Genomic DNA, 12,211 nt, shown 5'->3' on the forward strand with positions numbered 1-12,211 from the left:
GGGAGGGAGGGAGGGAGGGAGGGAGGGAGGGAGGAAGGGAGGAAGGGAGGAAGGGAGGAAGGGAGGAAGGGAGGAAAGGAGGGAGGGAGGGAGGGAGAGAGGGAGAGAGGGAGGGGAGAACACAGGCCTCCCGCCTCCAGCAGCTAAGGTAGCTGAACAGGCGCTGCTCTCTCTACCAATGGTACCTGACAGCGTGCACGCGCCCAGCAGATTGACAATGTTGTCATGGTGCCCCAGCTGCGTCATCATTTTGAGCTCTGACATGAGTGCCTCTCTTTCACAGCTGTCGGCTTTTTCTGTTAACAGGGGAGCAGAAACAAGGTTGACCTCTCCACTATCTGCATGTTGTTTTACAAATCAAGAATTCCCCCAATTCAGATCACAACTTATATAAATTCAAAACTGCGAGGGAAAAGTGGACACAGAAATAACACGTGATTTCTGATAACAATGTCCTATGTTTTAAGGCAGAATTCTAAAGACATGAGTTATAAACATTGATTATATGAATATATCCTTTTCTTAGACCTTTCTGGAGACAGGGTCTCACTATTAGCCCTGGCTGGCCTTGAACTTCAAGGTTGGCCTCGAAGCCTAATCTACCAAGGCCTGCCTATTTCTATCTCCTGAGTGCTGGGTTCAAAGTATGCGCTGCCACGTCCAGCAAGAATGTATGTTTCTACTAGATTTTCCCCAACCAACAAAAATAACACCCCACTCCCACCCCAGCTCTCAAAACAGGCAGACAACATGACTTTCCTTGTGGAAGATGCTGCCGGGTGGTTATTTTACATTGACAGGAAGACCAGGAGGAGCTTCAGCAAGCATTGTTGTCTCTAATGTGTAACTGGTCCCCAGGTCTAGAAACGTCCATTTGTAAGTATGTCTGATGGGGGGCAGGGTTGGAAAAGATAACGCATCTACTCTCTAGCCAATGCGATCTCTCCAGGGAACGGATTGACACAGTGTGCCACAGGGTGTTAATGTAGGGATAAGCCCAGCCCCTTAGGGGGCGTGTTCGCCTCGGGCGAATGTTTACTTATAAATCGGGCCAGCGGCCTGTTCGTTGCATGAACCTGTGGTCCTGTAAGTCTATTTCCCCATTAAAGCTGTATATATTATTACAATCTGTCTGAATTCATTTACGCCGTTACATGTTAAGGCGCTCCTGACACTGAGGCCACAGTGTACCCCTACCACAGTGGGTTTGGAAGCCCCAAGGACAAGGGTAGCATCTTTCTTTGGAATCTCTATTGCAGGCTCCAAGTCCTCTTGGTTCTATGCAAACACTGCCATTTTATAGAAGGGACTTTGCCATCTGGGATTCTGATATCTGCCAAGGGGACAGTGGAACTGACTTCCAGAGGGGGATGACCTCACAAGATAAAGGGAATGTAATGAAAGGACTTTGGGGTTACACTAGGGGGACACTGAACAGCCTGGATAGGTGGGGAGAAGGGTCCGCTGCATCCTGGAAGGAAGCCGAGTGAGTCCCCCACAGTGGGATTGGACACAGGAGACCACCGTGGACTGAAGCAGCAGAATACATAGCATTAGGACAGACCAGCACAGGAAACACCACCACATGCTGCTTTCAGAAGGCTTTGGACTAATGCAGCAGGTGGGACATGAACGGGATAGCTAAACAGACATAGCTGTGCTAGAGTCTGGAATTCTAGAAGTCTATGCGGTGCTCTTGTGCCATACTGCAGAAAACTCGATTCTCTGTTTTGTTTTGCCTTTTTTGTTTGTTTGTTTTTGTTTTTGTTTTTGTTTTTCAAGACAGGGTTTACTCTTTGCAGCCCTGGCTGTCCTGGAACTCATTCTGTAGATCAGCCTGGCCTCGATCTCAGAAATCCACCTGCTTCTGCCTCCCAAGTGTTGGGAATAAAGGTGAGTACCATGGTCCAGCTTGATTTTTTTTTTAATGGTAGGATTAAACTCACAGCTTCAAGTACACTGAGTATGTGTTCTACCACACTGCTACATCCATAGCCTTCAGGGACTTGATCTTGTCCATGAGTGAGAGGAGGCTTCCCTAGGAAGCGGTCTCTGAGCTGACATTTGAAAGATAAGCAGATTCCCTAAAGCAAAAGGGGAAGATCAGGTGGGAGGGTCTACCTGCACAAAGACTGTGGGTGGGGAAGCATGGCATCATGGGGAACCGAGAGGATGCATGCTGGGAAGGAGAGCTAGGGAGGCTGAGCCAGGGCTGAACTGCTCTAGGTTGTGGGAACCATTTTCCAAGCAGTAGAAAGCCACTGGGCAGCTGGGCAGTGGTGCCACACACCTTTAATCCTAACAGGTGGATCTTGTGTGGGAAGTCCTTCTGTAGATGTGTTGCTTTTATTGGTTAATAAATAAGGAAAATGCTTTGGCCTGTGATAGGGCAGAATAGAGCTGGGGAGGGGGCGGAGATGGAACACTAAACTGAATGCTGGGAGAAAGAAGATGGAGTCAGGAGACGCCATGTAGCCCCTTCTCCCCATCCCTTACCCTCAGAAACAGATGCCAGATGCCGGAGGGAACTTTACCTGGTAAGCCACAGCCACATGGCAATACACAGATTAATGGAGAGATGGGTTAGTTTAGGATGTAACAGCTAGCCAATAAGAAGCTAGAGCTAATAGGCCAAGCAGTGGTTTAAATAATATAGTTTCTGTGTGATTATTTTGTGGTCTGGGCAACCAGGAACGAACAAGCTGCCTCCTGTTACATGGATCTCTGAGTTCAAGGCCAGCCTGGTCTACAGAATGAGTTCCAGGACAGCCAGAGAAACCTACTTGGAGAAACCTTGTCTCAAAAAAAAAGACAAAAAAAGAAAGAAAGCTAAGGTAATGCCACACAGGAAGATGGTGTGGTCTGTTCTGTGCCATGGCCAGCAGCACCTCAGCACACAGTCCCCGGCAGAAGATATAGGGTGCCTGCTTTGGAAGCTACCATTGGTGGAGAGACAGAACTGGATCATTATGGGGACAGAGGGAAGAGAGAGGGCCCAGGAAACACTGTGTGGGAAACCTGTTGGGGAAGGGTGGAAGAGGACTAGTGAAGAGGACCAGCTTCCTCTTCTCTGTCACTGTGTGGAAGGTAGTCTCACTGAAATGGCACAGTAATCACCAGGCTAGAGTAGAGATAGGGTCCAGGGTTGGGGGACTTCAACTCAAATGAGTGACACTGAGATACACGTATTTGGGCATATGAAGCCTAGGCTTGGAAGGGACATAGTTATGAGAGCTCAAGAGGAAGCTGGGTTCCAGAGGGTGGCCCCTGGTGTGCGCACTGAATGGAGATACAGGAACTCCACACAGATGATGGTGGCACTATGACAATAGTCGTGCTGGGAACCAGCCTAGGAACCTGCAGCAGATGAATGGACAACAGAAATGTGGTTCATAGGATGACTTTACTCAGCTGTGAAGAACAGGATTATGTCCCTGACTTCAAACTCTACTACAGAGCCACAGTACTGAAAACAGCCTGGTATTGGCATAAAAAACAGACAGGAGAAAAAAAAAAAACAGACAGGAGGACCAATGGAACCGAATCGAAGACCCAGAAATCAATCCACACACCTATGAACACCTGATTTTTGACAAAGAAGCAAAAAATATAAAATGGAAAAAAGAAAGCATATTCAACAAATGGTGCTGGCATGATTAGATATCAACATATAGGAAGATGAAAATAGATTCATGTTTATCACCATGCACAAAACTCAAGTCCAAATGGATCAAAGACCTCAACATAAAACCAACCACACTGAACCTCATAGAAGAAAAAGAGGGAAGTACACTTGAATGCACTGGCACAGGGAACCACTTCCTAAATATAACCCCAGTAGCACAGACACTGAGAGTGACAATTAATAAATGGAACCTCCTGCAACTGAGAAGCTTCTGTAAAGCAAAGAACATGGTCAACAAGACAAAACGGCAGCCTACCGAATGGGAAAAGATCTTTACTAACCCCACATCAGACAGAGGTCTGATCTCCAAAATATACAAACAACTCAAGAAATTGGTCATCAAAAGAACAAATAATGCAATAAAAAATGGGTCACAGACCTAAACAGGGAACTCTAAAATTTTAGAGGAGTCTAAAATGGCTGAAAGACACTTAAGGAAATGCTCAACAACCTTAGCCATCAGAGAAATGCAAAACAACTCTGAGATTCCATCTTTTTGTTTATTAGATTTATTTATTTATTATGTATACAGTGTTCTGCCTACATGGATACCTGCAGGCCAGAAGAGGGTACCAGACCTCATTACAGATGGTTGTGAGCCAGTATGTGATTGTTGGGCATTGAACTCAGGACCTCTGGAAGAGCAGTCAGTGCTCTTAACCTCTGAGCCATTGAGCCATTTCTCCAGCCCCCCTGAGATTCCATCTTTCTTTTTTTGGTGTTGTTTTTTTTGTTTGTTTGTTTTTTGTTTTTCGAGACAGGGTTTCTCTGTGGTTTTGGAGCCTGTCCTGGAACTAGCTCTTGTAGACCAGGCTGGTCTCGAACTCACAGAGATCCGCCTGCCTCTGCCTCCCGAGTGCTGGGATTAAAGGCGTGCGCCACCACCGCCCGGCTCTGAGATTCCATCTTACACCTATAAGAATGATCATAGTCAAAAACACTGATGACAACTTATGCTGGAGAGGATGTGGGGTAAAGAGAACACTCCTTTGGTGGGAGTGCAAACTGGTACAGTTCCTTTGGATATCAGTATGTTGATTTCTCAGAAAATTAGGAAACAACCTATCTCAAGACCCAGCAATACCACTTTTGGGTATATACCCAAAGGATGCTCAATTGTACCACAAGAACATGTGCTTAACTATGTTTATAGCAGCACTATTTGTAAGAGCCAGAACCTGGAAACAACCTAAATGCCCCTCAACCAAAGAATGGATAAGGAAAATGTGGTACATTTACACAATGGAGTACTATACAACAGAAAAAAATGATGACACTTTGAAATTTGTGGACAAATGGATGGATCTAGACAACATCATATTGAGTGAGGTAACCCAGACCCAGAAAGACAAATATCACATGTACTTACTCATAAGTGGCTTTTAGAAATAAAGCAAAGCGAGCCTACAGTTCACAATCCCAGAGAACCTAGACAACAAAGAGAACCCTAAGAGAGACATACATGGATCTAATCTACATGGGAAGTAGAAAAAGACAAGATCTCCTGAGTAAATTGGGAGCATGGGGTTCATGGAAGAGGGTAGAAGGGGAGGGGAGTAGAGAAATATATAGAGCTCAATAAAAACAATTTTAAAAAACTAAAAACATCGCTTGACTATTTTATATTAGAAACAATAAAATTATTTGTTTTTACTATAAAAAACTGTAAAAAAAAAAAAGAAAGAAACAGAGGTTCGCAATTGGCTATGGAGTTAGGAGGAGACGGGGTTCACACCAGGTACCATGGTTTGAGTGAAGACCAGTGGTTTGCACTCATGTTCCTGATGTCTCAGAGAAGATAGACTATAAAAATATTTAGGATGTGTGCAATGGAGCATCTAACTGGAAAACCTTTGGGATGGTCTTTGTCGGCGTAGTGATGAATTTATCCCAGACGTTTTGGTTGTTATTTTGTATTTCACCCATTTTTTTTTTTTAAGCTAGGAACACCAACTTGAAAGTTCCTGATCTGGTATATTCCACTTGAAATAACTTCTCTACAGCAAACAATTCTCTTATATTTGGAACATGTTGAAGAGAAGAATTACTATTTTGTTACTCTTGTGTTTTGAGTCATGATTGCTAACAATCAAGGAACTGTGGGACAATCCTGGTGTCCTGTGGCTCAATAAACACAGTGGGAAAGAACAGGATTATGCCATCTGGAAGAAGATGGGTGGAACTAGAGACTGTTCTATTAAGTAAAAAGTCAAACTCAGAGATAAAGAGCACATATCCTCTCTTATACGTAGGATCTAGAGTAAAAGACAAAGGCACGGAAGTGGGAGGGAGGAGCTGTTTGGGAAGAGGAAACGGACCAGTCCGAGGAACAGACTGATAAGTGAGGGTGCTGGGAAGTGGTGAACAGGACCAAAGTGTGCTGCAGATGTAAGTGTGAAAATGCCACAATGATACCCTTTGTTTTGTGGAACTAAGACATGCTGGTTTAGGCGGAAGCTCCACCTCAGCCCCACTTCTCTCTCTCCTGACCCCACCTACAGAAAGCCTGCCAAGTGGCAGCTCCTCCCCATGAGATGCTGGGGATGATGCCTACAGGGTATGTAAGACCCAGTCCCTGGACCTGTCTTGTGATTTCCCTCCTGCCTCCCCTGAAAGTCACCTGGGAGTTGCTTTGCTCCGTTTATTAAACCGGGTTTTATTAATTCGACTGGATTTGGCTTATTGCATCGGTAGAGAAACCCACTACTGGGATCTCAAAAATACTTATCCATGCTCATTAAGAAGAACAATATAAAAGAAATCTACAAATTTAAACGGCTTTATGATAATGCTCTGATAATGCTTCAGGGTTCTTGCAGATACAGGAGGGAATCTATCCCTTTTCATGCCCTGAACTTGATCTATAGAAAATGTATGTATCCTAAACCAATATATATAGTGAGTTTGCATTAAAAAAAAAAAGGAAAACTAGATGGAAGAAGAGCTAACAAAGGCCTGAGATGCAGGTAGGGATGCAGGAGAAAACGCAGTGTGGAAAACAAGAACTCAAGCATCCTGAGATGGAAGGACATACAGCGGCATTTTATGTTCTAACTGACCCCGGGCTTGGTGGCTTGGAGGTGCTGAAGCTCAAAAAACAACACCCCAAGCCCCAAAGCATGGTAGCTTTGGCCTAAAGGAGCAGCCTTGAGATCTCCCCACCCTTTCATGCCAGCCTCACCCAGCTCTCAACTCTTGATCTTCTTCCAGTCCAAAGCACAAAGCTAGACCTTCGGAGGTTTTATCTGCTTCAAGAAATTCCCTTCCCAGGAGAAATGCAATTGCCATGAAATCTTGGAAAGATGAGACTAAAAATCTCCATGCCCAGGACACCCTACCCAGAAAGACTATAAAAATCACCTAAGAGACTTTATTATATGATAAGACAGACAGACAGACTACATGCACACACATCTTTCGTTCTTCCAACAATACAAGCTTCTATTTCTTTCTATAACTCAAGATGTACAGAAGCTTAGTTACTTGGCTTGGGGCTTAGACTGTGAGATTTCTGTTCCACACTTTTCTGTGTGCCATCTTTTCCTTAACAGTCTGCATGTTGTAACTCACTTCAGTGACTGTTGGGGGTGTTAGGGAGCTCCCTTTATCCTTACAGAGACCACCTTAGCAAGAGAGTGGGTCCCCCGGGCATGGAGGCATATGTAATTCCAGCATTCCTGAGGTAAAAGCTGGAAAGTTGTAAGCTCAAGACCAACCTGAGCTATACAGCAAGGCAGAGTGTTACAGAATGAAGGGCTGAGGATGTATCTCTGAGGTAGTGGGCTTGCCTAGCAGACACAAAACTCTGGATTTAATCCCTAGCACTGGGTTAAAAATTAGGTGAGGATGCCCTGGCCCGAGGGTGGACGCCAGATGGGAGTGCCTGGAGCAGAATGGGAAGTGAGAAGTTTCAGGTTTCTTCTCCTGCCCAGAATCTGTGTCAAACTGTAACTCAGAAGTCAATAAAAGCTGAACAAAGAGAGAAGAGGAAGAAGGGGTTTGCTCTCCTGGCTTGTCCTCTTTACTCATGACCTTGTCTGCTGCATGCTCCTTATTAACCTTAACGCTTGGCAAACAGGAAGCAGCAGCAGAGCGCCCGCCCAGGAGACAGAGGGGGCCGCTGCACCCGTCTCGAGTGACTTTTGCACAGTACCTTTGAGCATTTTCACCGCCACCTGAATGGAGACTCCCGTTTTACTAATCCCGTAGGCCGTTGCATTCATCACTCTGCCGAAAGCACCAGACCCCAGAACTTTCCCTGTAAAGATGGGATAGGCGTGCATTAAAGATTTTGCAAGGATGCCGGGCGGTGATGGCACACACCTTTAATCCCAGCACTTGGTAGGCGGAGTCAGGAGGATCTCTGTGAGTTTGAGGCCAGCCTGGTCTACCGAGTGAGTTCCAGGAGGGCCAGGGCTACACAGAAATACCTTGTCTGGGGAAAAAAAAAGATTTTTGCAAGGAAGAGGAAATGCCACAGAAACTCTGAGCGCTCAGTCCTTACCGAACTCTAAGTTTTCCCTTGGAAACTCCCACTTGAGGTCATACTCATAGTCCCTGAAGTCAACGTAAAAGTACTCATTATCCAGGGGTCCCGTCACCTGGACCATCTGCAGCTGGCTTTCATACCTAAATTGCTTTAGAGACAAATAGGGATCAGTGACAGTCTGAAGTGCTGCAGAGCCAAGGCAGGTGTGAGTCTCCCCTGGGCTTTACCTTTTTGTACTTGTGACAGACCAGCACAGTTAAAACGACGATGAAGGGAAGACAGAGGCCGATCGTTGCATAGAAGGAGATGCGGTCTTGGATGAAAGGGAAGGGGCCTGCAAGAGAAGCAGTCGCTAGGCAGTGAGGTAAAACTCCCGTTTGCAGGTATGAAAAGTCAGCCCTCACTAGTTAGACTCTCTCAGCCTGCTCAAGTAACCTCCATTCTCAGTCCTCATGGACATGCTGTGTGTATGGAGCACCCCACAGAAAACCACTGTTTCTGTAAACAATGACTTCCCTTTCCAGAAAATTAGAAACAATTCTGAATGCATTTTTAAAATTGAACTATTGGGTCACAAGAATGATAGACATTTAAGCTTTTCACCAAGCCCAGCGGATATAAAGAAGTCTGTATTTGATACCCAGATTCGTCACGAGTGTAGAGAAGTTACATGTGAGTGTCTGCCTGCACACGTTTCTATGCACCATGTGCATGTCCAGTGCCCTCAGACGCCAGAAGAGGCTGTCAGTCCCCTGGAGTTGATTGGTGGTTGTGAGCGGCTAAATGGCTGCTGGGAACTGAACCCTGGTCTTCTGCAAGAACAGCAAGTGCTCTTAATGGCTAAGCCATCTCTCCAAAGCCAGCACTTGGGCTGATTTGTTTGCTTTGTTTTGCATTTTTCTGAGGCAAGGTCTCTAGGTAGCTTAGCCTGGATCTGAACTTGGGATCCTCTAGCTTCTGCCCCTGGAATGTGAGGTGGGCTGTGTCCACCACGCCTGGTTTGAATTAATCAATATTATCCAGGCACCCTAAAATATTGATGCTGTTTTAGGAAGACTCTAAAAACAACCCCATGACGTAGAAAGTCAGGCAAAAAGTAAAGGGGATTAACAAAACCAGAAGGGATAGAAATTCCAGATCGCCAAGTCTGTTTTGCGGTACTTTTGGTACCAGGAGTGCACAGGGCTCCCAGCCCTGGTGAATCATAACACCCATGGAGAACTGGGTCCCAAAAAGGAAAATGGGACTTGTCTCTCTGGGGATTCTTGCCTGACTCAAAAAAGATCTTACACTTGCTCAGAACTACACTGTCTTAGAAAAAGTCCCCAGTCAAAGCCAGCCACTGTGCCCGACTTCACGTGGGGAATCTCTGGGGACAGAGCGAGTTGATGACGACGGCAAATGGCTGCACACCTGTGGAGTTTAGAAAGATGGTCTCGCAAGACGTGCCCTCGGAATTGTACGCGCAGCACTTGACAGGAAACCTTTTTCCAGCCTGGGTCATGCTGAGGGTGCTGCTCGAGACCCACTGGCCAAACACTTTTCTGTCAGCCTTCTTACTCCAAACTCCTTCTGGGATTTCCTCAGTGCAGCTGGAGAAAAAAAAAATGGCAGGAAGAGAAGTTATGAGCTGTGGCCACTGGGAGTGACAGCCAAGTGGGGCATGCATCACTTCCTCAAGCTGTATTCATGGTGAAAGGGTCAGGAATCTTTACTCCTCCTTCTCCTTCCTTTCTTTTTCTTCTTCTTCTCCCTCTCCCCCCTCCCCACTCCCTCCCTCCCCTCCTTCTTGTTTTTTTGGAATAGGGCCTCACTATGTACCCTATGCTGGCCTCAAACTCTAAGATCCTCCTGCCTCAGCCTCCCGAGGGCTGGGATTACAGGCGGGCACCACCATGTCCAGCTTGGCTCTTCCATTTCAAGAGATGTCAAGCTTCTCATTACTTGGGAGACTGGTCCGAACACTTCTTCCACGTCCACGAGGGTAATGGGTATCCATCAGAGGAACAGGACACCTGGCTGGCTGAGATGCTTGCTAACACTTGAGGTTTCTCTGCAGAAAGTAACAGGTAATAAGCTCATGGAAGATGGGTCCTTCCAGAAACAGCTCAGTGCTGGCTTCGGTTTAGGCTGCCTATTTACTCCAGCCTCTGTACCCCTGGAGAAGCCCCTCATTCATGATGTCTCAATCTTTGGTTGGTCCCTCCCTCAGCTGTCATATAATCTTCTTGACTGGTGGAGGCATCACCTCCCTGTGGCTCACTTCCTAGGGGGAGCTAAGGGACAGAAGCTCCATCTATCTGTGCACTAACAACACAACACTTAGCTTCAAAATATCTGCACAAATAATCTCATGAAATATATTGTCCTTTTCCTACTTTTGCATAGACCAAAACGAGCTGGTGACTCCACAGCCTTCCCTGTGTGTTCCTTTCAAAGTGCCAACCCAATAAGGTCACAGTACAAGAGCATGGGCACATGGGAGACAGAGCATGTCTTAGCTCTGAGAGTAGATACAGAAAGGGGCATACGTGTCTCGAGTCAACATAAAAGAAGCATGTAGCTTACAAAAGCAGTTTCAGGGGCTGGAAAGAGGGCTCAGGGCTTAAGAGCACTTGCTGTTCTTCCAGAGGACCCAGGTTCAGTTTCCAGCACCCACGTGGTGGCTCACAACCATTTGTAACTCTAGTTCGAAGGGAGATCAGGCTCCCTCTTCTGGCCTTTGTGAGTACTGCGTGCATGTGGTGCAGCAACATCCATGCAATATATATAGCATCCCTTCTGTGTTTTACTCTTCCTGGTTAAAAATTAATAGGGAATAAAATGAGACAAAGAGAGGGTTCACTTACTTCTTATATTCAGCGTGAACATTTTGGTGAACTGAGCGTCATCGTTTTCCGCATGGAATATGTACTCTCCTGGCTTGTTCTTATGATCACAAAATTTAGATATGCTGTTTGAGAAACAAATAAAGACAGACTTAGGGCCGGGCGGTGGTGGCGCACGGCTTTAATCCCAGCACTCAGGAAGCAGAGGTAGGTGGATCTCTGTGAGTTCGAGGCCAGCCTGATCTAGAAGAGCTAGTTCCAGGACAGGAACCAAAGCCACAGAGAAACCCTGTCTCGAAAATCAATCAATCAATAAATAAATAAATACAGACAGACAGACTTAGCCCGCTGCTTCCAGGAGAGGCTACAGTGAAGAACCAGATGAGGAGGTGTTTGTATTCTCATTCTTCTTACTCAAAGCACATAGACACATAGCCTCAGCACCATCATTGGCAGCATCTGAGGACTTTGGAGAAGTGCAAACACAGAAAGGGTTCGGGCTTGCTAGGGCTAGGGATCCCAAGAGAGACAGGATCCCTGGTCCTACTTCTCCACACTTCACTTTGACTTTCCAGGATAGAGATGAAGCCCTGTGGGTAGAGAAACTACCTCCATCCTGAAGTGACTGAGTCCTTGGTGGTCAACCAATCATCGATGATCCAATGGTCAACTACTGACTTACACACGGGAGTTAACACTAGGGAAGGCTCAAACCCACTGAGTTCACGCAAAGATCTTGAACTGAACTGGGCAGGCTCCAGTGCCTGCTGGGGATGCACAGCAAGTATGGGAGCCCACAGAGGTGGATCCGTTCCATCTTGACTACAGGTCAGAGAAATCAGACCTGTTCTTGCTCCTTCGAGGTTATATAACAGGAGGTTTGATCTAAGGGATGATGTGGGATTCCTCTCTGTATGCTGTGAATATGTTTTATTACCATTGGTTAATAAAGAAGCTGCTTTGACCTATGGCAGGGCAGAATATAGGTAGGCGGGAAAAGTAAACTGAATTCAGGGAGAAACAAGGAGGAGCCAGGGAAACACCATGTAGCTACCCAAGAAGCAAGAGGTAATCACAAGCCTCATGTTAAAATATAAAATAATAGAAATGGGTTAATTTAAGATGTAAGAGCTAGCTGGGCGGTGGTGGCGCATGCCTTTAATCCCAGCACTCGGGAGGCAGAGGCAGGCGGATCTCTGGGAGTTCGAG

General features: G+C 46.1%; 1 protein-coding gene across 1 annotated transcript in view; it reads right to left on the reverse strand.

Annotated features, from left to right (window-relative positions):
* The window catches only part of Flt3 (fms related tyrosine kinase 3), a 94,614-nt gene that overhangs the window by 19,393 nt on the left and 63,010 nt on the right, over positions 1 to 12,211 (reverse strand). The window contains exons 10-16 of the mRNA XM_005344709.3: positions 11,024 to 11,127; positions 10,119 to 10,227; positions 9,588 to 9,766; positions 8,402 to 8,508; positions 8,190 to 8,322; positions 7,839 to 7,943; positions 186 to 296 (exon numbers count right to left, since the gene is read on the reverse strand). Of these exons, the coding sequence (XP_005344766.3) occupies positions 186 to 296; positions 7,839 to 7,943; positions 8,190 to 8,322; positions 8,402 to 8,508; positions 9,588 to 9,766; positions 10,119 to 10,227; positions 11,024 to 11,127 (848 nt within the window). The remainder of the gene's footprint in view (positions 1 to 185; positions 297 to 7,838; positions 7,944 to 8,189; positions 8,323 to 8,401; positions 8,509 to 9,587; positions 9,767 to 10,118; positions 10,228 to 11,023; positions 11,128 to 12,211) is intronic.

This window comes from Microtus ochrogaster, chromosome 2 (genome assembly GCF_000317375.1).
Source record: "Microtus ochrogaster isolate Prairie Vole_2 chromosome 2, MicOch1.0, whole genome shotgun sequence".
Taxonomy (NCBI): Eukaryota; Metazoa; Chordata; class Mammalia; order Rodentia; family Cricetidae; genus Microtus; species Microtus ochrogaster.